The sequence below is a fragment of the Scomber japonicus genome, chromosome 9, assembly GCF_027409825.1.
Source record: "Scomber japonicus isolate fScoJap1 chromosome 9, fScoJap1.pri, whole genome shotgun sequence".
NCBI classification, from domain to species: Eukaryota; Metazoa; Chordata; class Actinopteri; order Scombriformes; family Scombridae; genus Scomber; species Scomber japonicus.
In genome coordinates, this window is record NC_070586.1 from 5,337,183 (window position 1) to 5,362,029 (window position 24,847).

General features: G+C 37.5%; 3 protein-coding genes across 3 annotated transcripts; all 3 read right to left on the minus strand.

Annotated features, from left to right (window-relative positions):
- Positions 1-2,422: 2,422 nt before the first annotated feature.
- Positions 2,423-6,096, minus strand: LOC128364335 (natterin-4-like). Its single transcript, XM_053324874.1, has 3 exons — positions 6,091-6,096; positions 5,872-5,965; positions 2,423-4,258 (listed from the first exon to the last, which is right to left on the minus strand). The coding sequence occupies exons 1-3, from the start codon at positions 6,094-6,096 to the stop codon at positions 3,192-3,194; spliced, it is 1,167 nt and encodes a 388-aa protein (XP_053180849.1). The 3' UTR covers positions 2,423-3,191.
- A 6,567-nt stretch (positions 6,097-12,663) lies between these two features.
- On the minus strand, positions 12,664-15,567 carry LOC128364336 (natterin-4-like). The gene is made up of 3 exons (XM_053324875.1): positions 15,562-15,567; positions 15,343-15,436; positions 12,664-13,730 (listed from the first exon to the last, which is right to left on the minus strand). Exons 1-3 carry the CDS (start codon positions 15,565-15,567, stop codon positions 12,664-12,666), a joined length of 1,167 nt encoding a protein of 388 aa, XP_053180850.1.
- Positions 15,568-20,736: 5,169 nt separating this feature from the next.
- On the minus strand, positions 20,737-24,505 carry LOC128364337 (natterin-4-like). Its single transcript, XM_053324876.1, has 3 exons — positions 24,500-24,505; positions 24,281-24,374; positions 20,737-22,679 (listed from the first exon to the last, which is right to left on the minus strand). Exons 1-3 carry the CDS (start codon positions 24,503-24,505, stop codon positions 21,613-21,615), a joined length of 1,167 nt encoding a protein of 388 aa, XP_053180851.1. The 3' UTR covers positions 20,737-21,612.
- Between the last annotated feature and the right edge of the window lie 342 nt (positions 24,506-24,847).

Below are 24,847 nucleotides of genomic sequence, written 5' to 3' on the forward strand. Positions count from 1 at the left end.
CTTTCATTAGAGGGATAATAACATATAAAAGAATAACATGAACATAAGAAACAGGACAATATACCATTATGTGTATTTATTTAAAACACAACTCACTAACATACAAATAGATAAAGACAAATATAAATGTAGACAAACAAAACAAGAGCATACATACATTGTTTGTTAATATAAAAACATAAATGTCCTCTTTACATTCCTTGAAATAAATACTTGAATTCAAAATTCATATCACAGCTGCAGCACCGTCGTTCCTCTGCTGATCTGTTGCTGCCACCTGCTGACTTGACTGGAAGAACATGAACTGCTTTTAGATAGATAGATGGATAGATGGATGGATAGATAGATAGATAGATAGATAGATAGATAGATAGATGGATAGATGGATAGATAGAGATAGAGATAGATAGATAGATAGATAGATAGATAGATAGATAGATAGATAGATAGATAGGTATTTTATTGATTGACAGCCACACATAACATAAAACACATCTGTATTTGTCCACAGGGGGAAAAATAACATAATTACTAAACTAAAATACCCAAAATTGTACTAAATATGTCACACCGGTAGTGTCAAGTTGAGTTTTTGTCCTGTCTCAATGTTTGTTTTGTGACTTCCTGTTTTATTTTGGTATTAACTCTCCTCTCGTTTCAGGTGCCTTGCCCTTCCTCATGTGCCACCAGTCTGATTGTCTTCCCTGATTCCTGATTGTGTCCACCTGTTCCCCATTTCCCTCCATGTGTGCTTATAGTCTGCGTCTCCCTTTGTCCTGTGCGAGTGTGTCTTGTCTGTCGACCAGAGTACAAGCGTCCTGTCATAGTTAGTCCGTGTTCGTAGTCATTGTTCATAGTTTATGGTATTTGTAGTGTGTTTATTCCTCGGAAGAGTGATTTTTTTGTCAGAGTTTTTTGCTATTTAGTTTTTCAGAGCTCCTAAGTTTCGTTCACCTTTTTGTTCATTGCTATTTTTTAAGAATAAAGCCTTGTCAGCTAATCCAGAGCTCTGCATCCAAGTCCTCTCTTTGAGTTCCTGCCTGATAAAATCTGTCTAATCTGTTGGCAATTGTAGTAAAAATGTGTGCCCGGCTGCAATATTTAAAAATATCCAAACAATATATAATACTAGAAAATTCCAGGGAAATTTTGAGTGCCACGGGGCTGCTGCCGGGATGAGTACATGATTTATTTTTTCTTAATGAATGTACTTTATTCTCAACTTAACATCCCTGAAAATATGAAGTAGCCTAAATGTTATTATCATATTTATATTTATTCAAACTTATTAATTAAAGCCTACTTCATTTTTTCCACAGACAGGAACATCACTGTTATGAAATTATTAAGTAAATCTTATCATTAAGAGAGTAGATTTTATTATACTTTTTATTTTAAATTACTTGCTTACTTACTTACTTGTATGAAATTATATGATGTACATTTTGTTCATCTTCTATTGATAAATGTTGAATCTTTTTACATATCACAAATCATATAACTACAATACAAAACCATTAAACTTTATTTATTTTGTCCTCAGTAAACATGAATTAATCCATTCAAATTAATTAGCTCAGTTAACTGGCAAAACAGACAGATAGAATTAGCCAATCACAAAAAAGTAGCTCAGTTTCTTCCCAGCAACACGTTGCTAAGGGCATCTAAGGCCCTACGGTTGCTAAGGTCAGCTAAGGACCTATGGTTGCTACGGCGATGTGTGAGAATCTGCTTGGAAAAAAATCTCAAAATTCTGAAGAATTTGGCTTCTGACAAGGTCCCGAACAATTGCAAACTGTGAGAAAACCGTAACTCCTGTCCAAAAACCGAAAACACTGTGAGAGACACAGAAGCCGGCAGATTCTGACAGTGTTTATTTTATTCAGATATTCCTTAAAATGAGCGAGTAAGCTCAGTGCGAAGACAGAGTGAAATACTTTTGAAAAAAAGAGACGATTACATTAGGGTCAATGGGGAGCTAAACAGATATTGCTGCCGGTCTCGGCCCCCTCGTTTAAATTTTGTGCAGACCCCGCCTGTCAAAGACACATTTTATGAATCCCAACGCCTATGTCTACATTTTGACAAAAAATTATTTGTCCACTTTTCACGGTTTGGCCGTGAGCTCGAGTTAAAAATAAAAATTCAGGTTATTTTTTACTGCTTCTCGCACTCAAGCTAACTGACGCTTCCACTCTAACTTTGAAGAAAAAGGGATTTCCACTCCTCGTTTGACTGCTCATAGTTTGAAAAGTTTACATTTTATGTAAAAATAGTTTTGTGTTTTTGAGAGAACACAAGTTTTCCTCCGTTTTAAAGTTTGAATCACGTTTCTACGTGCACGTATGAGAGAGCTAGGTGACTCTGAAAAAGGTGAAATTTTGGGGGGTTTTCAAAAAATTCCCATTCATTTCCAATGGAGAAATCTCCTGGTTATTTGGGAATAACTAAAAAATTGGAATTTCAACACCAAAAGTCATAGCACCTCTCTCCCGATCGAGCCGCACGTTTTGATATATATATTGGCGGGGTTTTCTCAAAGCTGCGGGAGGAGTTGCATGCCAAAATTTGGCGGAAGAATAAGAAGTATGGAGAAGTGGCCCGAGGCACTCCTCTCCAGCTTCTGGAGTGCAGTGTCTCGGTGCTGAGAACCCGTGGCACTAATTAGAAATTAGAACAATTTTATACAAAATGATGGTGGTTCTATGACATAGAGGGGTAGATATCATGATTATAACTATTTGCATATAATCAAAGGAAATGAAAAAAATATCTAATTGTGAATCTTAGAGAAACAAGTTCAGAACCATGTCAATTTTTAAAAAAAATTAAGTTTAATTGGCAGCTTGATTGGTGAAATCAATGAATAAGGCACATTTGTGGAATAGCTGCAAAGCAATTCGTATTTTCTATTGAATATAACTTTGACCCCATGGTTTTCTTGTTCAGGAAATGCATTAAAAGAAACCCACTGGAATGTATTTGTTTTTGTTTTATACAGTATGGTTTTCATTGAAGGAAGTGATTACAGAAGACTCTTCATTGGTATTATTTTTTTTTTAAATCACATCTTCAGTAAGAGCACATCAAACATTTAAATTTCTATCACCATTTTTGAGAAAATCAGCAAAATCAAGGGACTGATCAGACACATGGTATGTCAAACATCATATGGTACTTCTTGAATTTCATTAACAGGGCTCAGGGTCCATGAGAGGCTGACATCGTTTCGTCAAGGCCTGGACTTCCTTAACCTGAACGCTGTCATACGTTCCCGTGATCGGCATGGTGCGGGTCTCTCCATTAGCGTATGTGCGTGTGATGAATGCTGTGAACGGGATGCTAATTTTGTACTTATACTCCACCATCCGAGCCATGCAGGAGCTGTTTGGTGGGGCGGTGAGCTGCACAGAGATAGTTTCAGTGCTGGACTTCACCACCGTGTTTTGCCGGGAGAACTTGAACGTCCCCTCAGTGCTGATTGTGACACCTGTGGAGAAAAAGAGGGGAATTCCGGCCTTGATGGTAGTTGTAACACCGACTTCAATGGAAAAGCCAATGTCCCACCTGTGCTCCACCTCCATTGTCGTTGACAGTGTAGCCGTTGTCACCACTGGGTGGCACTCATAGTTCTTGATGGAAGTTTCCCGCACTGGCTCTGGAGGATAATTGAGTATCTTTGAGTTGCCAGTGTTGTACTTGACATCGTAGATCCGCTGGCTGACTACATTCTTATTGATGGTCAGGACCTGGTAGTAGTGGTAAATATACACAGTCGACTTCCAAGGCAAGTAGAAGTATTCATCCTGAGTAATCACTTCCCCAAGTCCATATTCGTCCTTCCCTACATACACATCCTGCCCGGGACAGATCCTGACTGAATTCTTGGGCACTGAACCGTACGAATCATCCTTCCACTCCAGGATCTCAAAGTTATCTTTGTTTACCAGGACCTCAAATGGGTAACCAAGATGTGTATTTCCTGCACTGGGATAGTGGCAATGAGGGCCCATGTCAGGGTTATAAAAGCCAGCGTTACACTTGTATTTGCAGACATAGTCAATGCGATCAACATATCTATTGTCGATTGAGACAGAATTGCTGGGGAGAAAGTTGTTCCAGGTCACCCATTCCAGGACGGTGCCGACGTTAGCAGTGTAGACGGACGTCTGGACCTGTGCGTTCGGACTTAAGTTGGCAACACCCAGCAGCACATCTGCTGGCATCGATTGGTTAGCGTTGATTTCAGGCTCGCCATCTAGATGTGGGTTCATGAAGAAAAGAAAAGGAAAAAGAACATTTGTTTTAAGACAAGAATCAGGACAATGTTTACCTTTTTTAAAATGAGGATTCTTCATGCACATCCCAATATGAGAGAGCTTTGAAATGAATTAATTTGTAAAAATGAGAAGTGAAATATTCTCTTAATATTTCCATTCATCTGGAAAAGCTTACATTTCCAGGTTAGTACTTTTTTAACAAACCTGCAAACCAAGAGTGGCACACATACAGCCAGAACTGGCACCTTATCTCATCAAGGTAACCTTAGATGGTTTATTGTAGATTATTATATTAAAGTTATATATTACATATGATTTATAGGTTCTTATGCAATGGCTTTATTGGTCCAGCCCAGTTGAGAACAAAGTTCAAAGAAAAATATACAGTGTAGTGAAGCTGTAAACAGAACCATGTTCCTGCACATGCTCAGTTTGGCTCTGAACATTTGCTGACAGTAAAAAAGAAAGCCTCAACTTTTCTGATTCAATTGTCAAAGCTTAGTTTGTAAGCAGAAGACCCGAGTGCCTGTAGCCACACCAAAGTAAACAATCACCTGCTACAACTTATGATTTGATGGTAGGGGGGACTGGGGTTGGTTGTCAGACTTACTTTTTTTAAGATAGAAACATGAAATATTTTTTTGAAATGAACACCACTTCTATAATAGTAAAAGGCCTCATGTGTTTAAACCATGCATTTGAACCAGGTGAGTATTTGTTCGAATTAGCCTCTGCAATGAGATGTAAAATTAAGGAATTTACAGTGTTGAAAAGATCTAGCCTTTATCAAAGCCATTGTTTCATGACATATCAGTGTATGGACTGGACCTGTTGGTTATCAAATGTGTGACAACAAACCCAGAGAGAAATGAGACAACCATCCCCAACCGATGTCTTGACAACCATTTTAAGCTAGCTACCACATGGCTTTAGCTTGCTAGCTAAAAATGGACTGAAATCAGAGCCATTACCTTTGGCTTTTTAATAAGTGTTTGATTTTTAAAAGACTAATAACTTACAAGCTTTTAATACAAGAACACCAACATGAAAAATAACCCTAACCCTTAAAAATGAGAAAATATCTCCTCACCGCAATGTTTGGTGTGTTTTCTTCAAAATGCCCAGTGCAAAATGAGCAGGATGTTACCTACCTGTGTGACAACCAACCCTGGTCTCCCCTACTAAGGAGTTTAATTGTCAAATCACTTTTATTTGTACTTTAAAATCCAAGAGAAGAGCAATAGCAACCCTTTTAAAGGGGTTTCCATATTCTTTGTTGCTCTGTAAGATATTGTATCAATCCTGTGCAAAATCAATTGCAATTTTGCAGCCAAAATAACAGAAAAAAGCAATCTTTGCAATATATTTTGCTAAATTACCTCACATCTTCTGCAAGAATTGGCCAAATCAACAGACTGCTTGTGATGTGGAACAATTTTCACATTTTGTGCCGTGACTAATGACACTGCAGCACACAAGTCTGGACAAATGTCAGCTGCCAAAAAAAACGATGCCATGGACCAAGCAGAACAATTCCCAATTATGTTTGTTTCTCCTAATCTTTAAATTCATAATCTCAGTTCATATTTACCATCTATGTCCTCTGTGTTGTTTCCGATGTCCAGATCTTTGGACAGGAGTCCTGCAGTCTGCAGAGCCAGCAGTAACAACACTGACAGCTTCATCTGGAGATGAAACACAGAACCAAAATAATGGTTAATATTTAGGAAAGTTATATGTTGATATTAGAAAGAAAACTCAGAGTAGCACTAACTCATTACTAACATAGATTACGTTAAGAAGTACTCACCATCATGGTGTTCATCAATTGATCCACCTGCAGTCATCTCCAGGTTTATATACGGTAGCTGTTTATCGTTGAGTCATTAAACAAACACCGTACAGACTTTTACTTTTTCTTGGCTCTGAAATTGATAAGGAAACATTAACTGATATCAGAGTAGATATCATAAAATTGAATAGGTTTCCTTGTGTTTCTAAACGTCTCTCACAGATAAGATTTAATCTCTTTTCACCAAGTAACAGGGGGCATTTCAGTTTGGCCTAGAAAATTATTACCTAGTTTTTGATGGTAGAAGTAGTTTCTGAAAGCATGCACTAGCACTAGAAACATGGTTTCCTTTATTAAGTTAAAAAATCTGACTAATTCAGATCGATTTCTGCAAGAAAACCAAATGTTTGGGGACTTTTGCAGACTGTGTATTGCAGTTGGCCATAAATATTGGCTTTAATGACTGACTTAAATGGGGGGGAGATTATCCACGACACATTACGTGCATTTAACAAACCAGATTTCATATAACAAGAAAGCCACCGTTTGTAAAACTAAATTTTCTTTCTATGAAGCCTGAACACTGAAGCACACACACACATACACACAAACCCTGACTGGGTGATGTCCTGTGGGTTCTACCCTTTCTAAAGGGTCTAGAGACATAATTTTAACTACTTAATTCATCATAATTGTTTTTGAACAAAAAAATGACTTGAAATATGCCCCCCTCGTTGGGATCCATAATGCTAACGTCTATTAGCATACAATTGACATCACTGTTAGCCACAGTACAATTCATATTCAGTATTTGAACAAATGTTGGATTGAAACCCTGACCCTGACCCTGACCCTAACCATTAACACTGCATCTAACAATCCAGTTAGCCAGGGGGCTAATCACTAAGCTAATATGCTAATAGGATGCTAATATACACACTTTGTCAGGAAAAGTTCCCCACGGGAAAAATCGGTCCCCACGGGTTTGTAATATGTCAGCAGGTTGCGGTCCCCACCAGGATAGAAAAATGTGCAGGCACACACACACACACAGGTCATCTATTAGTGGGGTGGGGGGGTTAATTGTATGTTTTAATGCTTCCATGTTTTTACTATTATTGGGTTTTATTTTTATTTCTCAAATTTCATGTTTTTATGTTTTTTGTTTCCAATTCTTACTGTTAAATGTTTGTTTTATGTAAAGCACATTGAGTTGCCATTGTGTACGAAATGCGCTTTATAAATAAAGCTGCCTTGCCTAAACAGGTAATATTCAGTTTGCCTGCAGTCTGCTCAGGACTTTGTACATTTTCTTTCTATGAAGCCTGAACATAGATAAGATACATTTCATCTCAAAACACTTATTGCTTTGATATGAGGCATTAAAGCACCTTAAAAATGTTTCACAATGAAGGTAAATAATCAAATTAGATTTCTTTTTGTTATGTTCGATGTGATTTATGGAATTAAAAATGTGTGTTTGACAGCTCATTCACTGATTCATTGGTAAAGAGATTATATATCCCAACATTTCCTGGTTAAATAAAGAATAAATAACTTTCTCTTGATAATATCAGGCCAGGTAGGTAGAATAAACATCAGGGATTGTTAACTTGTCTAGGAAGTCTGATAAAATGATAGGACGCTGAGGGCGAAGCCTTTTGTAGGCACATCATTCAATTTTGAAGCAAATTCCCCGTTTTTATCAACAGGTGTGTGTCTAATCTTTGAGTGTTTGAATCCGACTTTAAAAGAAGACATAAAAATATATTTCATGGTTTTGGTTTCAGTTTGTTGAGTTGTGGAAACTGTCCCTTGGTGAAAAACTGCATCAATTTTACTCATTAAATGTTTTACCTGATGATGACATTGACACTAGATTAAATTCAGGGGATTAACAAAGTTATTACAGATTGTGCTTTGCATGCATGTCTGCACCAAATCTGATGGCAATCCAACTGATAGTTGCTGAACCATTTAAATTGAGACCAGAAATGTGAATCTGCTGGTCTATGAATGGAGGAACATCAAAGTCATGAAGATAAATTGTAAGGGAAGCATTAATGTCTGTACACAATTTGATCTACCTTTGTGCGCTTCTTTGTTTTTGCATGGACTTAAAAATCAATCAATCTTTACTTATATAGCACCAAATCACAAGAAAAATCATGTAAAGGCTCTTTTCACATAGAGCAAGTCTGGACCGTACAGAAAAATTAATTCTAAAAAACGAAATACTGTGAATAAAACACTATACACACTAAAACATATTGTATAACAGGGTGGCACAGAAGCCTTTTCAAAGCTCACATCTCCTGCCAAAACTAACTTAAAGCCTCTGCATCTAATGTTGTACTGGAGATAAACTTGATAGACTGGGTGTGAACGGCAATTGTTGCAGTTAGGTATCAATCCACAGTGTTGATACAGAAACAGATAAAAGATTTGCAAACTTCTGAGGAACTAATTATACATGGGCGTGATATCTGAAAATTAAAACCCATGTATGGTTTGACAAAGACACATCATCTAGGTTTAAACAATTCCCAAATAATGTGCAACACTAGAACAGATCTGACGGCACTTTCACAAAGATGGCATGAAGATGACCACTAATTTCTTTTAAACACAGCAATACCAATATACCTGAAACATCAGGCACATTAACCAAGACACTCAGTTACAGTAAAAGTACTGCAGTATTATAGTGGTGTAGTATGCAGTATTACAGTAAAAGTACTGCAGTATTATGAGTGATGTAGTATGCAGTATTACAGTAAAAGTACTGCAGTATTATAGTGATGTAGTATGCAGTATTACAGTAAAAGTACTGCAGTATTATGAGTGATGTAGTATGCAGTATTACAGTAAAAGTACTGCAGTATTATAGTGATGTAGTATGCAGTATTACAGTAAAAGTACTGCAGTATTATGAGTGATGTAGTATGCAGTATTACAGTAAAAGTACTGCAGTATTATAGTGATGTAGTATGCAGTATTACAGTAAAAGTACTGCAGTATTATAGTGATGTAGTATGCAGTATTACAGTAAAATTACTGCAGTATTATGAGTGATGTAGTATGCAGTATTACAGTAAAAGTACTGCAGTATTATGAGTGATGTAGTATGCAGTATTACAGTAAAAGTAACGGTTTGGTCTTACTGACTGATATATTATTAATACCAAATTAATCCAGCAGGTGGCACTGCAATCACTACACATTGTATCTGAATGTGAAGACATGAACAGACCCCAGAAGTCATTGCACAGCAGCACAGTACTGAGAATAATACATTATTCAGATGGGGAGGACAGTCAAAAGGTTGTTGGTGGAGCATTACACTTACATACATTCATCTGGCCACTGTTTCTGTCTAATAAAAATGAGATAAGATATGTAGATCAAGGAGAAGCCGTCAAGAATAAGTCTCTCCACACTTGCATGTACCATCTGACAGTCCCACAAGGCTTGCAGGAAGCAACTAGCCAGTCAAATGCTGGTTAAATATTTAAGTGTTTGGTAGATTTGCTTCACTCACCAGCCAAAAAACAAAAAACAAGAACATACATACATCATTTGTTAATATAAAAACATAAATGTCCTCTTTACATTCCTTGAAATAAATACTTGAATTCAAAATTCATATCACAGCTGCAGCACCGTCGTTCCTTTGCTGATCTGTTGCTGCCACCTGCTGACTTGACTGGAAGAACATGAACTGCTTTTAGATAGATAGATGGATAGATGGATGGATAGATAGATAGATAGATAGATAGATAGATAGATAGATGGATAGATGGATAGATAGATGGATAGATAGATGGATAAATAGATAGATAGATAGATAGGTATTTTATTGATTGACAGCCACACATAACATAAAACACATCTGTATTTGTCCACAGGGGGAAAAATAACATAATTACTAAACTAAAATACCCAAAATTGTACTAAATATGTCACACCGGTAGTGTCAAGTTGAGTTTTTGTCCTGTCTCAATGTTTGTTTTGTGACTTCCTGTTTTATTTTGGTATTAACTCTCCTCTCGTTTCAGGTGCCTTGCCCTTCCTCATGTGCCACCAGTCTGATTGTCTTCCCTGATTCCTGATTGTGTCCACCTGTTCCCCATTTCCCTCCATGTGTGCTTATAGTCTGCGTCTCCCTTTGTCCTGTGCGAGTGTGTCTTGTCTGTCGACCAGAGTACAAGCGCCCTGTCATAGTTAGTCCGTGTTCGTAGTCATTGTTCATAGTTTATGGTATTTGTAGTGTGTTTATTCCTCGGAAGAGTGATTTTTTTGTCAGAGTTTTTTGCCATTTAGTTTTTCAGAGCTCCTAAGTTTCGTTCACCTTTTTGTTCATTGCTATTTTTTAAGAATAAAGCCTTGTCAGCTAATCCAGAGCTCTGCATCCAAGTCCTCTCTTTGAGTTCCTGCCTGATAAAATCTGTCTAATCTGTTGGCAATTGTAGTAAAAATGTGTGCCCGGCTGCAATATTTAAAAATATCCAAACAATATATAAAACTAGAAAATTCCAGGGAAATTTTGAGTGCCACGGGGCTGCTGCCGGGATGCGTACATGATTTATTTTTTCTTTATGAATGTACTTTATTCTCAACTTAACATCCCTGAAAATATTAAGTAGCCTAAATGTTATTATCATATTTATAATATTTATTCAAACTTATTAATTAAAGCCTACTTCATTTTTTCCACAGACAGGAACATCACTGTTATGAAATTATTAAGTAAATCTTATCATTAAGAGAGTAGATTTTATTATACTTTTTATTTTAAATTACTTGCTTACTTACTTAGTTGTATGAAATTATATTATGTACATTTTGTTCATCTTCTATTGATAAATGTTGAATCTTTTTACATATCACAAATCATATAACTACAATACAAAACCATTAAACTTTATTTATTGTGTCCTCAGTAAACATTAATTAATCCATTCAAATGAATGAGCTCAGTTAACTGGCAAAACAGACAGATAGGAATTAGCCAATCACAAAAAAGTAGCTCAGTTTCTGCCCAGCAACACGTTGCTAAGGGCATCTAAGGCCCTACGGTTGCTAAGGTCAGCTAAGGACGTATGGTTGCTACGGCGATGTGTGAGAATCTGCTTGGAAAAAAATCTCAAAATTCTGAAGAATTTGGCTTCTGACAAGGTCCCGAACAATTGCAAACTGTGAGAAAACCGTAACTCCTGTCCAAAAACCGAAAACACTGTGAGAGACACAGAAGCCAGCAGATTCTGACAGTGTTTATTTTATTCAGATATTCCTTAAAATGAGCGAGTAAGCTCAGTGCGAAGACAGAGTGAAATACTTTTGAAAAAAAGAGACGATTACATTACGGTCAATGGGGAGCGAAACAGATATTGCTGCCGGTCTCGGCCCCCCCGTTTAAACTTTGTGCAGACCCCGCCTGTCAAAGACACATTTTATGAATCCCAACACCTATGTCTACATTTTGACAAAAAATTATTTGTCCACTTTTCACGGTTTGGCCGTGAGCTCGAGTTAAAAATAAAAATTCAGGTTATTTTTTACTGCTTCTCGCACTCAAGCTAACTGACGCTTCCACTCTAACTTTGAAGAAAAAGTGATTTCCACTCCTCGTTTCACTGCTCATAGTTTGAAAAGTTTACATTTTATGTAAAAATAGTTTTGTGTTTTTGAGAGAACACAAGTTTTCCTCCGTTTTAAAGTTTGAATCACGTTTCTACGTGCACGTATGAGAGAGCTAGGTGACTCTGAAAAAGGTGAAATTTTGGGGGGTTTTCAAAAAATTCCCATTCATTTCCAATGGAGAAATCTCCTGGTTATTTGGGAATAACTAAAAAATTGGAATTTCAACACCAAAAGTCATAGCACCTCTCTCCCGATCGAGCCGCACGTTTTGATATATATATTGTCGGGGTTTTCTCAAAGCTGCGGGAGGAGTTGCATGCCAAAATTTGGCGGAAGAATAAGAAGTATGGAGAAGTGGCCCGAGGCACTCCTTTCCAGCTTCTGGAGTGCAGTGCCTCGGTGGTGAGAACCCGTGGCACTAATTAGAAATTAGAACAATTTTATACAAAATGATGGTGGTTCTATGACATAGAGGGGTAGATATCATGATTATAACTATTTGCATATAATCAAAGGAAATGAAAACAATATCTAATTGTGAGTCTTAGAGAAACAAGTTCAGAACCATGTCAATTTAAAAAAAAATTAAGTTTAATTGGCAGCTTGATTGGTGAAATCAATGAATAAGGCACATTTGTGGAATAGCTGCAAAGCAATTAGTATTTTCTATTGAATATAACTTTGACCCCATGGTTTTCTTGTTCAGGAAATGCATTAAAAGAAACCCACTGGAATGTATTTGTATTTGTTTTATACAGTATGGTTTTCATTGAAGGAAGTGATTACAGAAGACTCTTCATTGGTATTATTTTTTTTTAAAATCACATCTTCAGTAAGAGCACATCAAACATTTAAATTTCTATCACCATTTTTGAGAAAATCAGCAAAATCAAGGGACTGATCAGACACATGGTATGTCAAACATCATATGGTACTTCTTGAATTTCATTAACAGGGCTCAGGGTCCATGAGAGGCTGACATTGTTTCGTCAAGGCCTGGACTTCCTTAACCTGAACGCTGTCATACGTTCCCGTGATCGGCATGGTGCGGGTCTCTCCATTAGCGTATGTGCGTGTGATGAATGCTGTGAACGGGATGCTAATTTTGTACTTATACTCCACCATCCGAGCCATGCAGGAGCTGTTTGGTGGGGCGGTGAGCTGCACAGAGATAGTTTCAGTGCTGGACTTCACCACCGTGTTTTGCCGGGAGAACTTGAACGTCCCCTCAGTGCTGATTGTGACACCTGTGGAGAAAAAAAGGGGAATTCCGGCCTCGATGGTAGTTTCAACACCGACTTCAATGGAAAAGCCAATGTCCCACCTGTGCTCCACCTCCATTGTCGTTGAGAGTGTAGCCGTTGTCACCACTGGGTGGCACTCATAGTTCTTGATGGAAGTTTCCCGCACTGGCTCTGGAGGATAATTGAGTATCTTTGAGTTGCCAGTGTTGTACTTGACATCGTAGATCCGCTGGTTGACTACATTCTTATTGATGGTCAGGACCTGGTAGTCATGGTACTTATACACAGACCACTTCCAAGGCAAGTAGAAGTGTTTATCCTGAGTAATCACCTCCCCAAGTCCATATTCGTCCTTCCCTACATACACATCCTGCCCGGGACAGATCCTGACTGAATTCTTGGGCACTGAACCGTACGAATCATCCTTCCACTCCAGGATCTCAAAGTTATCTTTGTTTACCAGGACCTCGAATGGGTAACCAAGATGTGTATTTCCTGCACTGGGATAGCGGCAATAAGCGCCCATGTCAGGGTTATAAAAGCCAGCGTTACACTTGTATTTGCAGACATAGTCAATGCGATCAACATATCTATTGTCGATTGAGACAGAATTGCTGGGGAGAAAGTTGTTCCAGGTCACCCATTCCAGGACGGTGCCGACGTTAGCAGTGTAGACGGACGTCTGGACCTGCGCGCTCACACTTAAGTTGGCAACACTCAGCAGCACATCTGCAGGCATTGATTGGTTAGCGTTGATTTCAGGCTCGCCATCTAGATGTGGGTTCATGAAGGAGAGAAAAGGAAAAAGAACATTTGTTTTAAGACAAGAATCAGGACAATGTTTACCTTTTTTAAAATGAGGATTCTTCATGCACATCCCAATATGAGAGAGCTTTGAAATGAATTAATTTGTAAAAATGAGAAGTGAAATATTCTCTTAATATTTCCATTCATCTAGAAAAGCTTACATTTCCAGGTTAGTACTTTTTTAACAAACCTGCAAACCAAGAGTGGCACACATACAGCCAGAACTGGCACCTTATCTCATCAAGGTAACCTTAGATGGTTTATTATAGATTATTATATTAAAGTTATATATTACATATGATTTATAGGTTCTTATGCAATGGCTTTATTGGTCCAGCCCAGTTGAGAACAAAGTTCAAAGAAAAATATACAGTGTAGTGAAGCTGTAAACAGAACCATGTTCCTGCACATGCTCAGTTTGGCTCTGAACATTTGCTGACAGTAAAAAAGAAAGCCTCAACTTTTCTGATTCAATTGTCAAAGCTTAGTTTGTAAGCAGAAGACCCGAGTGCCTGTAGCCACACCAAAGTAAACAATCACCTGCTACAACTTATGATTTGATGGTAGGGGGGACTGGGGTTGGTTGTCAGACTTACTTTTTTAAGATAGAAACATGAAATATTTTTTTGAAATGAACACCACTTCTATAATAGTAAAAGGCCTCATGTGTTTAAACCATGCATTTGAACCAGGTGAGTATTTGTTCGAATTAGCCTCTGCAATGAGATGTAAAATTAAGGAATTTACAGTGTTGAAAAGATCTAGCCTTTATCAAAGCCATTGTTTCATGACATATCAGTGTATGGACTGGACCTGTTGGTTATCAAATGTGTGACAACAAACCCAGAGAGAAATGAGACAACCATCCCCAACCGATGTCTTGACAACCATTTTAAGCTAGCTACCACATGGCTTTAGCTTGCTAGCTAAAAATGGACTGAAATCAGAGCCATTACCTTTGGCTTTTTAATAAGTGTTTGATTTTTAAAAGACTAATAACTTACAAGCTTTTAATACAAGAACACCAACATGAAAAATAACCCTAACCCTTAAAAATGAGAAAATCTCTCCTCACTGCAATGTTTGGTGTGTTTTCTTCAAAATGCCCAGTGCAAAATGAGCAGGATGTTACCTACCTGTGTGACAACCAACCCTGGTCTCCCCTACTAAGGAGTTTAATTGTCAAATCACTTTTATTTGTACTTTAAAATCCAAGAGAAGAGCAATAGCAACCCTTTTAAAGGGGTTTCCATATTCTTTGTTGCTCTGTAAGATATTGTATCAATCCCGTGCAAAATCAATTGCAATTTTGCAGCCAAAATAACAGAAAAAAGCAATCTTTGCAATATAATTTGCTAAATTACCTCACATCTTCTGCAAGAATTGGCCAAATCAACAGACTGCTTGTGATGTGGAACAATTTTCACATTTTGTGCCGTGACTAATGACACTGCAGCACACAAGTCTGGACAAATGTCAGCTGCCAAAAAAAACGATGCCATGGACCAAGCAGAACAATTCCCAATTATGTTTGTTTCTCCTAATCTTTAAATTCATAATCTCAGTTCATATTTACCATCTATGTCCTCTGTGTTGTTTCCGATGTCCAGATCTTCGGACAGGAGTCCTGCAGTCTGCAGAGCCAGCAGTAACAACACTGATAGCTTCATCTGGAGATTAAACACAAAACCAAAATAATGGTTAATATTTAGGAAAGTTATATGTTGATATTAGAAAGAAAACTCAGAGTAGCACTAACTCATTACTAACACAGATTACGTTAAGAAGTACTCACCATCATGGTGTTCATCAATTGATCCACCTGCAGTCATCTCCAGGTTTATATACGGTAGCTGTTTATTGTTGAGTCATTGAACAAACACCGTACAGACTTTTACTTTTTCTTGGCTCTGAAATTGATAAGGAAACATTAACTGATATCAGAGTAGATATCATAAGATTGAATAGGTTTCCTTGTGTTTCTAAACATCTCTCACAGATAAGGTTAATCTCTTTTCACCAAGTAACAGGGGGCATTTCACAGTTTGGCCTAGAAAATTATTACCTATATAAATATAATTATTCTCAGTTTTTGATGGTAGTAGTAGTTTCTGAAAGCATGCAAACTATAAACATGGTTTCCTTTTATTAAGTTAAAAATCTGATTAATTCAGATCGATTTCTGCAAGAAAACCAAATGTTTGGGGACTTTTGCAGACTGTGTATTGCACTTGGCCATAAATATTGGCTTTAATGACTGACTTAAATGGGGGGGAGATTATCCAAAACACATTACATGCATTTAACAAACCAGATTTCATATAACAAGAAAGCCACCGTTTGTAAAACTAAATTTTCTTTCTTTGAAGCCTGAACACTGAGGCACGCACGCACACACACACACACACACACACACACACACACACACACACGCACACACAAACCCGTTTTTACTACCTCGTAGGGACCCTGACTGGGTGATGTCCTGTGGGTTCTACCCTTTCTAAAGGGTCTAGAGACATAATTTTAACTCCTAAATTAATCATAATTGTTTTTGAACAAAAAAAAATGACTTGAAGTATGCCCCCCTCGTTGGGACCCATAATGCTAACGTCTATTAGCATACAATTGACATCACTGTTAGCCACAGTACAATTCATATTCAGTATTTGAACAAATGTTGGATTGAAACCCTAACCCTGACCCTGACCCTAACCATTAACACTGCATCTAACAATCCAGTTAACCAGGGGGCTAATCACTAAGCTAATATGCTAATATGAAGCTAATATGCTAATATACATACTTACACACTTTGTCAGGAAAAGGTCCCCATGGGGTAGTAATATGTCAGGTTGCGGTCCCCACCAGGATAGAAAAACACACACCCACATTTTCTTTTTGTTATGTTAGATGTGATTTATGGAATTAAAAATGTGTGTTTGACAGCTCATTCCTTGACAAAGAGATTATATATCCCAACATTTCCTGGTTAAATAACAAATCAATCATTTCCCCTTTTCTCTTGATAATGTCAGGCCAGGCAGGTAGAATAAACATCAGGGGTTGTTAACTTGTCAAGGAAGTCAGATAAAATAATAGGAATCAATACAACGCTGAGGGCGAAGCCTTTTGTAGGCACGTCATTCAATTTTGACGCAAATTCCCCGTTTTTATCAACAGGTGTGTGTCTAATCTTTGAGTGTTTGAATCCGACTTTAAAAGAAGACATAAAAATATATTTCATGGTTTTAGTTTCAGTTTGTTGAGTTGTGGAAACTGTCCCTTGGTGAAAAACTGCATCAATTTTACTCATTAAATGTTTTACCTGATGATGACACTAGATTAAATTCAGGGGATTAACAAAGTTATTACAGATTGCGCTTTGCATGCATGTCTGCACCAAATCTGATGGCAATCCAAACGATAGTTGCTGAACCATTTAAATTGAGACCAGAAATGTGAATCTGCTGGTCTATGAATGGAGGAACATCAAAGACATGAAGATAAATTGTAAGGGAAGCATGAATGTCTGTACAAAATTTGATCTCCCTTTGTGCGCTTCTTTGTTTTTGCATGCACTTAAAAGTCAATCAATCTTTACTTATATAGCACCAAATCACAAGAAAAATCATGTAAAGGCTCTTTTCACATAGAGCAAGTCTGGACCGTACAGAAAAATTAATTCTAAAAAACGAAATACTGTGAATAAAACACTATACACACTAAAACATATTGTATAACAGGGTGGCACAGCAGCCATTCAAAGCTCACGTCTCCTGCCAAAACTAACTTAAAGCCTCTGCAGCTAATGTTGTACTGGAGATAAACTTGATAGACTGGGTGTGAACAGCTATTGTTGCAGTTAGGTATCAATCCACAGTTTTGATACAGAAACAGATAAAAGATTTGCAAACTTCTGAGGAACTAATTATACATGGGCGTGATGTCTGAAAATTAAAACCCATGTATGGTTTGACAAAGACACATCATCTAGGTTTAAACAATTCCCAAATAATGTGCAACACTAGAACAGATCTGACGACACTTTCACAAAGACGGCATGAAGATGACCACTAATTTCTTTTAAACACAGCAATGCCAATATACGTGAAACATCAGTCACATTAACCAAGACACTCAGTTACAGTAAAAGTACTGCAGTATTATAGTGATGTAGTATGCAGTATTACAGTAAAAGTACTGCAGTATTATAGTGATGTAGTATGCAGTATTACAGTAAAAGTATTGCAGTATTATGAGTGATGTAGTTAAAGTATTACAGTAAAAGTACTGTAGTATTATAGTGATGTAGTTAAAGTATTACAGTAAAAGTACTGCAGTATTATGAGTGATGTAGTTAAAGTATTACAGTAAAAGTACTGCAGTATTATGAGTGATGTAGTTAAAGTATTACAGTAAAAGTACTGTAGTATTATAGTGATGTAGTTAAAGTATTACAGTAAAAGTACTGCAGTATTATAGTGATGTAGTATGCAGTATTACAGTAAAAGAACTGCAGTATTATAGTGATGTAGTATGCAGTATTACAGTAAAAGTACTGTAGTATTATAGTGATGTAGTTAAAGTATTACAGTAAAAGTACTGCAGTATTATAGTGATGTAGTATGCAGTATTACAGTAAAAGTAGTGGTTTGGTCCCTCTGACTGATATATTATTAATACCAAATGAATCCAGCAGGTGGCACTGCAATCACTACACATTGTATCTGAATGTGAAGACATGAACAGACCACAAGTCATTACACAGCAGCACAGTACTGAGAATAATACATTATTCAGATGGGGAGGACAGTCAAAAAGTTGTTGGTGGAGCATTACACTTACATACATTCATCTGGCCACTGCTTCTGTCTAATAAAAATGAGATAAGATATGTAGATCAAGGAGAAGCCGTCAAGAATAAGTCTCTCCACACTTGCACGTACACTAGTCCCACAAGGCTTGCAGGAAGCAACTAGCCAGTCAAATGCTGGTTAAATATTTAAGTGTTTGGTAGATTTGCTTCACTCACCAGCCAAAAAACAAAAAACAAGAACATACATACATCATTTGTTAATAGGAAAACATAAATGTCCTCTTTACATTCCTTGAAATAAATACTTGAATTCAAAATTCATATCACAGCTGCAGCACCGTCGTTCCTCTGCTGATCTGTTGCTGCCACCTGCTGACTTGACTGGAAGAACATGAACTGCTTTTAGATAGATAGATAGATGGATAGATGGATGGATAGATAGATAGATAGATAGATAGATAGATAGATAGATAGATAGATAGATAGGTATTTTATTGATTGACAGCCACACATAACATAAAACACATCTGTATTTGTCCACAGGGGGAAAAATAACATAATTACTAAACTAAAATACCCAAAATTGTACTAAATATGTCACACCGGTAGTGTCAAGTTGAGTTTTTGTCCTGTCTCAATGTTTGTTTTGTGACTTCCTGTTTTATTTTGGTATTAACTCTCCTCTCGTTTCAGGTGCCTTGCCCTTCCTCATGTGCCACCAGTCTGATTGTCTTCCCTGATTCCTGATTGTGTCCACCTGTTCCCCATTTCCCTCCATGTGTGCTTATAGTCTGCGTCTCCCTTTGTCCTGTGCGAGTGTGTCTTGTCTGTCGACCAGAGTACAAGCGTCCTGTCATAGTAAGTCCGTGTTCGTAGTCATTGTTCATAGTTTATGGTATTTGTAGTGTGTTTATTCGTCGGAAGAGTGATTTTTTGTCAGAGTTTTTGCCATTTAGTTTTTCAGAGCTCCTAAGTTTTGTTCACCTTTTTGTTCATTGCTATTTTTTAAGAATTTAGCCATGTCAGCTAATCTAGAGCTCTGCATCCAAGTCCTCTCCTTGAGTTCCTGCCTGATAAAATCTGTCTAATCTGTTGGCAATTGTAGTAAAAATGTCTGCCCGGCTGCAATATTTAAAAATATCCAAACAATATATAATACTAGAAAATTCCAGGGAAATTTTGAGTGCCACGGGGCTGCTGCCGGGATGCGTACATGATTTATTTTTTCTTTATGAATGTACTTTATTCTCAACTTAACATCCCTGAAAATATGAAGTAGCCTAAATGTTATTATCATATTTATATTTATTCAAACTTATTAATTAAAGCCTACTTCATTTTTTCCACAGACAGGAACATCACTGTTATGAAATTAAGTAAATCATATCATTAAGAGAGTAGATTTTATTATACTTTTTATTTTAAATTACTTGCTTACTTACTTACTTGTATGAAATTGTATGATGTACATTTTGTTCATCTTCTATTGATAAATGTTGAATCTTTTTACATATCACAAATCATATAACTACAATACAAAACCATTAAACTTTATTTATTTTGTCCTCAGTAAACATGAATTAATCCATTCAAATGAATTAGCTCGGTTAACTGGCAAAACAGACAGACAGGAATTAGCCAATCACAAAAAAGTAGCTCAGTTTCTGCCCAGCAACACGTTGCTAAGGGCATCTAAGGCCCTACGGTTGCTAAGGTCAGCTAAGGACCTATGGTTGCTACGGCGATGTGTGAGAATCTGCTTGGAAAAAAATCTCAAAATTCTGAAGAATTTGGCTTCTGACAAGGTCCCGAACAATTGCAAACTGTGAGAAAACCATAACTCCTGTCCAAAAACCGAAAACACTGTGCGAGACACAGAAGCCGGCAGATTCTGACAGTGTTTATTTTATTCAGATATTCCTTAAAATGAGCGAGTAAGCTCAGTGCGAAGACAGAGTGAAATACTTTTGAAAAAAAGAGACGATTATATTAGGGTCAATGGGGAGCGAAACAGATATTGCTGCCGGTCTCGGCCCCCCCCGTTTAAACTTTGTGCAGACCCCGCCTGTCAACATCACATTTTATGAATCCCAACACCTATGTCTACATTTTGACAAAAAATTATGAGAACACAAGTTGTCCTCCGTTTTAAAGTTTGAATCACGTTTCTACGTGCACGTATGAGAGAGCTAGGTGACTCTGAAAAAGGTGAAATTTTGGGGGGTTTTCAAAAAATTCCCATTCATTTCCAATGGAGAAATCTCCTGGTTTTTTGGGAATAACTAAAAAATTGGAATTTCAACACCAAAAGTCATAGCACCTCTTTCCTGATTGAGCCGCACGTTTTGATGTATATATTGTCGGGGTTTTCTCAAAGCTGCGGGAGGAGTTGCATGCCAAAATTTGGCGGAAGAATAAGAAGTATGGAGAAGTGGCCCGAGGCACTCCTTTCCAGCTTCTGGAGTGCAGTGCCTCGGTGCTGAGAACCCGTGGCACTAATTAGAAATTAGAACAATTTTATACAAAATGATGGTGGTTCTATGACATAGAGGGGTAGATATCATGATTATAACTATTTGCATATAATCAAAGAAAATGAAAACAATATCTAATTGTGAATCTTAGAGAAACAAGTTCAGAACCATGTCAATTTTTAAAAAAATTAAGTTTAATTGGCAGCTTGATTGGTGAAATCAATGAATAAGGCACATTTGTGGAATAGCTGCAAAGCAATTAGTATTTTCTATTGAATATAACTTTGACCCCATGGTTTTCTTGTTCAGGAAATGCATTAAAAGAAACCCACTGGAATGTATTTGTTTTTGTTTTATACAGTATGGTTTTCATTGAAGGAAGTGATTACAGAAGACTCTTCATTGGCATTATTTTTTTTTTTTAAATCACATCTTCAGTAAGAGCACATCAAACATTTAAATTTCTATCACAATTTTTGAGAAAATCAGCAAAATCAAGGGACTGATCAGACACATGGTATGTCAAACATCATATGGTACTTCTTGAATTTCATTAACAGGGCTCAGGGTCCATGAGAGGCTGACATCGTTTCGTCAAGGCCTGGACTTCCTTAACCTGAACGCTGTCATACGTTCCCGTGATCGGCATGGTGCGGGTCTCTCCATTAGCGTATGTGCGTGTGATGAATGCTGTGAACGGGATGCTAATTTTGTACTTATACTCCACCATCCAAGCCATGCAGGAGCTGTTTGGTGGGGCAGTGAGCTGCACAGAGATAGTTTCAGTGCTGGACTTCACCACCGTGTTTTGCCAGGAGAACTTGAACGTCCCCTCAGTGCTGAATGTAACACCTGTGGAGATAACGAAGGGAATTCCGGCCTCGATGGTAGTTTCAACACCGACTTCAATGGAAAAGCCAATGTCCCACCTGTGCTCCACCTCCATTGTCGTTGAGAGTGTAGCCGTTGTCACCACTGGGTGGCACTCATAGTTCTTGATGGAAGTTTCCCGCACTGTCTCTGGAGGATAATTGAGTACCTTTGAGTTGCCAGTGTTGTACTTGACATCGTAGATCCGCTGGCTGACTATGTTCTTATTGATGGTCAGGACCTGGTAGTCATGGTACTTATACACAGACCACTTCCAAGGCAAGTAGAAGTATTTATCCTGAGTAATCACCTCCCCAAGTCCATATTCGTCCTTCCCTACATACACATCCTGCCCGGGACAGATCCTGACTGAATTCTTGGGCACTGAACCATACGAATCATCCTTCCACTCCAGGATCTCAAAGTTATCTTTGTTTACCAGGACCTCGAATGGGTAACCAAGTTGTGTATTTCCTGCACTGGGGTAGCGGCAATAAGGGCCCATGTCAGGGTTATAAAAGCCAGCGTTACACTTGTATTTGCAGACATAGTCAATGCGATCAACATATCTATTGTCGATTGAGACAGAATTGCTGGGGAGAAAGTTGTTCCAGGTCACCCATTCCAGGACGGTGCCGACGTTAGCAGTGTAGACGGACGTCTGGAACTGCGCGCTCGCACTTAAGTTGGCAACACTCAACAGCACATCTGCAGGCATTGATTGGTTAGCGTTGATTTCAGGCTCACCATCTAGATGTAGGTTCATGAAGAAAAGAAAAGGAAGAAGAACATTTGTTTTAAGACAAGAATCAGGACAATGTTTACCTTTTTAAAATGAGGATTCTTCATGCACATCCCAATATGAGAGAGCTTTAAAATGAATTAATTTGTAAAAATGAGAAGTGAAATATTCTCTTAATATTTTCATTCATCTAGAAAAGCTTACATTTCCAGGTTAGTACTTTTTTAACAAACCTGCAAACCAAGAGTGGCACACATACAGCCAGAACTGGCACCTTATCTCATCAAGGTAACCTTAGATGGTTTATTATAGATTATTATATTAAAGTTATATATTACATATGATTTATAGGTTCTTATGCAATGGCTTTATTGGTCCAGCCCAGTTGAGAACAAAGTTCAAAGAAAAATATACAGTGTAGTGAAGCTGTAAACAGAACCATGTTCCTGCACATGCTCAGTTTGGCTCTGAACATTTGCTGACAGTAAACTTTTCTGATTCAATTGTCAAAGCTTAGTTTGTAAGCAGAAGACCCGAGTGCCTGTAGCCACACCAAAGTAAACAATCACCTGCTACAACTTATGATTTGATGGTAGGGGGGACTGGGGTTGGTTGTCAGACTTACTTTTTTTAAGATAGAAACACGAAATATTTTTTTGAAATGAACACCACTTCTATAATAGTAAAAGGCCTCATGTGTTTAAACCATGCATTTGAACCAGGTGAGTATTTGTTCGAATTAGCCTCTGCAATGAGATGTAAAATTAAGGAATTTACAGTGTTGAAAAGATCTAGCCTTTATCAAAGCCATTGTTTCATGACATATCAGTGTATGGACTGGACCTGTTGGTTATCAAATGTGTGACAACAAACCCAGAGAGAAATGAGACAACCATCCCCAACCAATGTCTTGACAACCATTTTAAGCTAGCTACCACATGGCTTTAGCTTGCTAGCTAAAAATGGACTGAAATCAGAGCCATTACCTTTGGCTTTTTATAAAGTGTTTGATTTTTAAAAGACTAATAACTTACAAGCTTTTAATACAAGAACACCAACATGAAAAATAACCCTAACCCTTAAAAATGAGAAAATATCTCCTCACCGCAATGTTTGGTGTGTTTTCTTCAAAATGCCCAGTGCAAAATGAGCAGGATGTTACCTACCTGTGTGACAACCAACCCTGGTCTCCCCTACTAAGGAGTTTAATTGTCAAATCACTTTTATTTGTACTTTAAAATCCAAGAGAAGAGCTGCAATAGCAACCCTTTTAAAGGGGTTTCCATATTCTTTGTTGCTCTGTAAGATATTGTATCAATCCCGTGCAAAATCAATTGCAATTTTGCAGCCAAAATAACAGAAAAAAGCAATCTTTGCAATATAATTTGCTAAATTACCTCACATTTTCTGCAAGAATTGGCCAAATCAACAGACTGCTTGTGATGTGGAACAATTTTCACATTTTGTGCCGTGACTAATGACACTGCAGCACACAAGTCTGGACAAATGTCAGCTGCCAAAAAAAACGATGCCATGGACCAAGCAGAACAATTCCCAATTATGTTTGTTTCTCCTAATCTTTAAATTCATAATCTCAGTTCATATTTACCATCTATGTCCTCTGTGTTGTTTTCGATGTCCAGATCTTTGGACAGGAGTCCTGCAGTCTGCAGAGCCAGCAGCAACAACACTGACAGCTTCATCTGGAGATTAAACACAGAACCACAATAATGGTTAATATTTAGGAAAGTTATATGTTGATATCAGAAAGAAAACTCGGAGTAGCACTAACTCATTACTAACACAGATTACGTTAAGAAGTACTCACCATCATGGTGTTCATCAATTGATCCACCTGCAGTCATCTCCAGGTTTATATACGGTAGCTGTTTATTGTTGAGTCATTGAACAAACATTGTACAGAGTTTTACTTTTTCTTGGCTCTGAAATTGACAAGGAAACATTAACTGATATCAGAGTAGATATCATAAGATTGAATAGGTTTCCTTGTGTTTCTAAACATCTCTCACAGATAAGGTTAATCTCTTTTCACCAAGTGACAGGGGGCATTTCACAGTTTGGCCTAGAAAATTATTACCTATATAAATATAATTATTCTCAGTTTTTGATGGTAGTAGTAGTTTCTGAAAGCATGCAAACTATAAACATGGTTTCC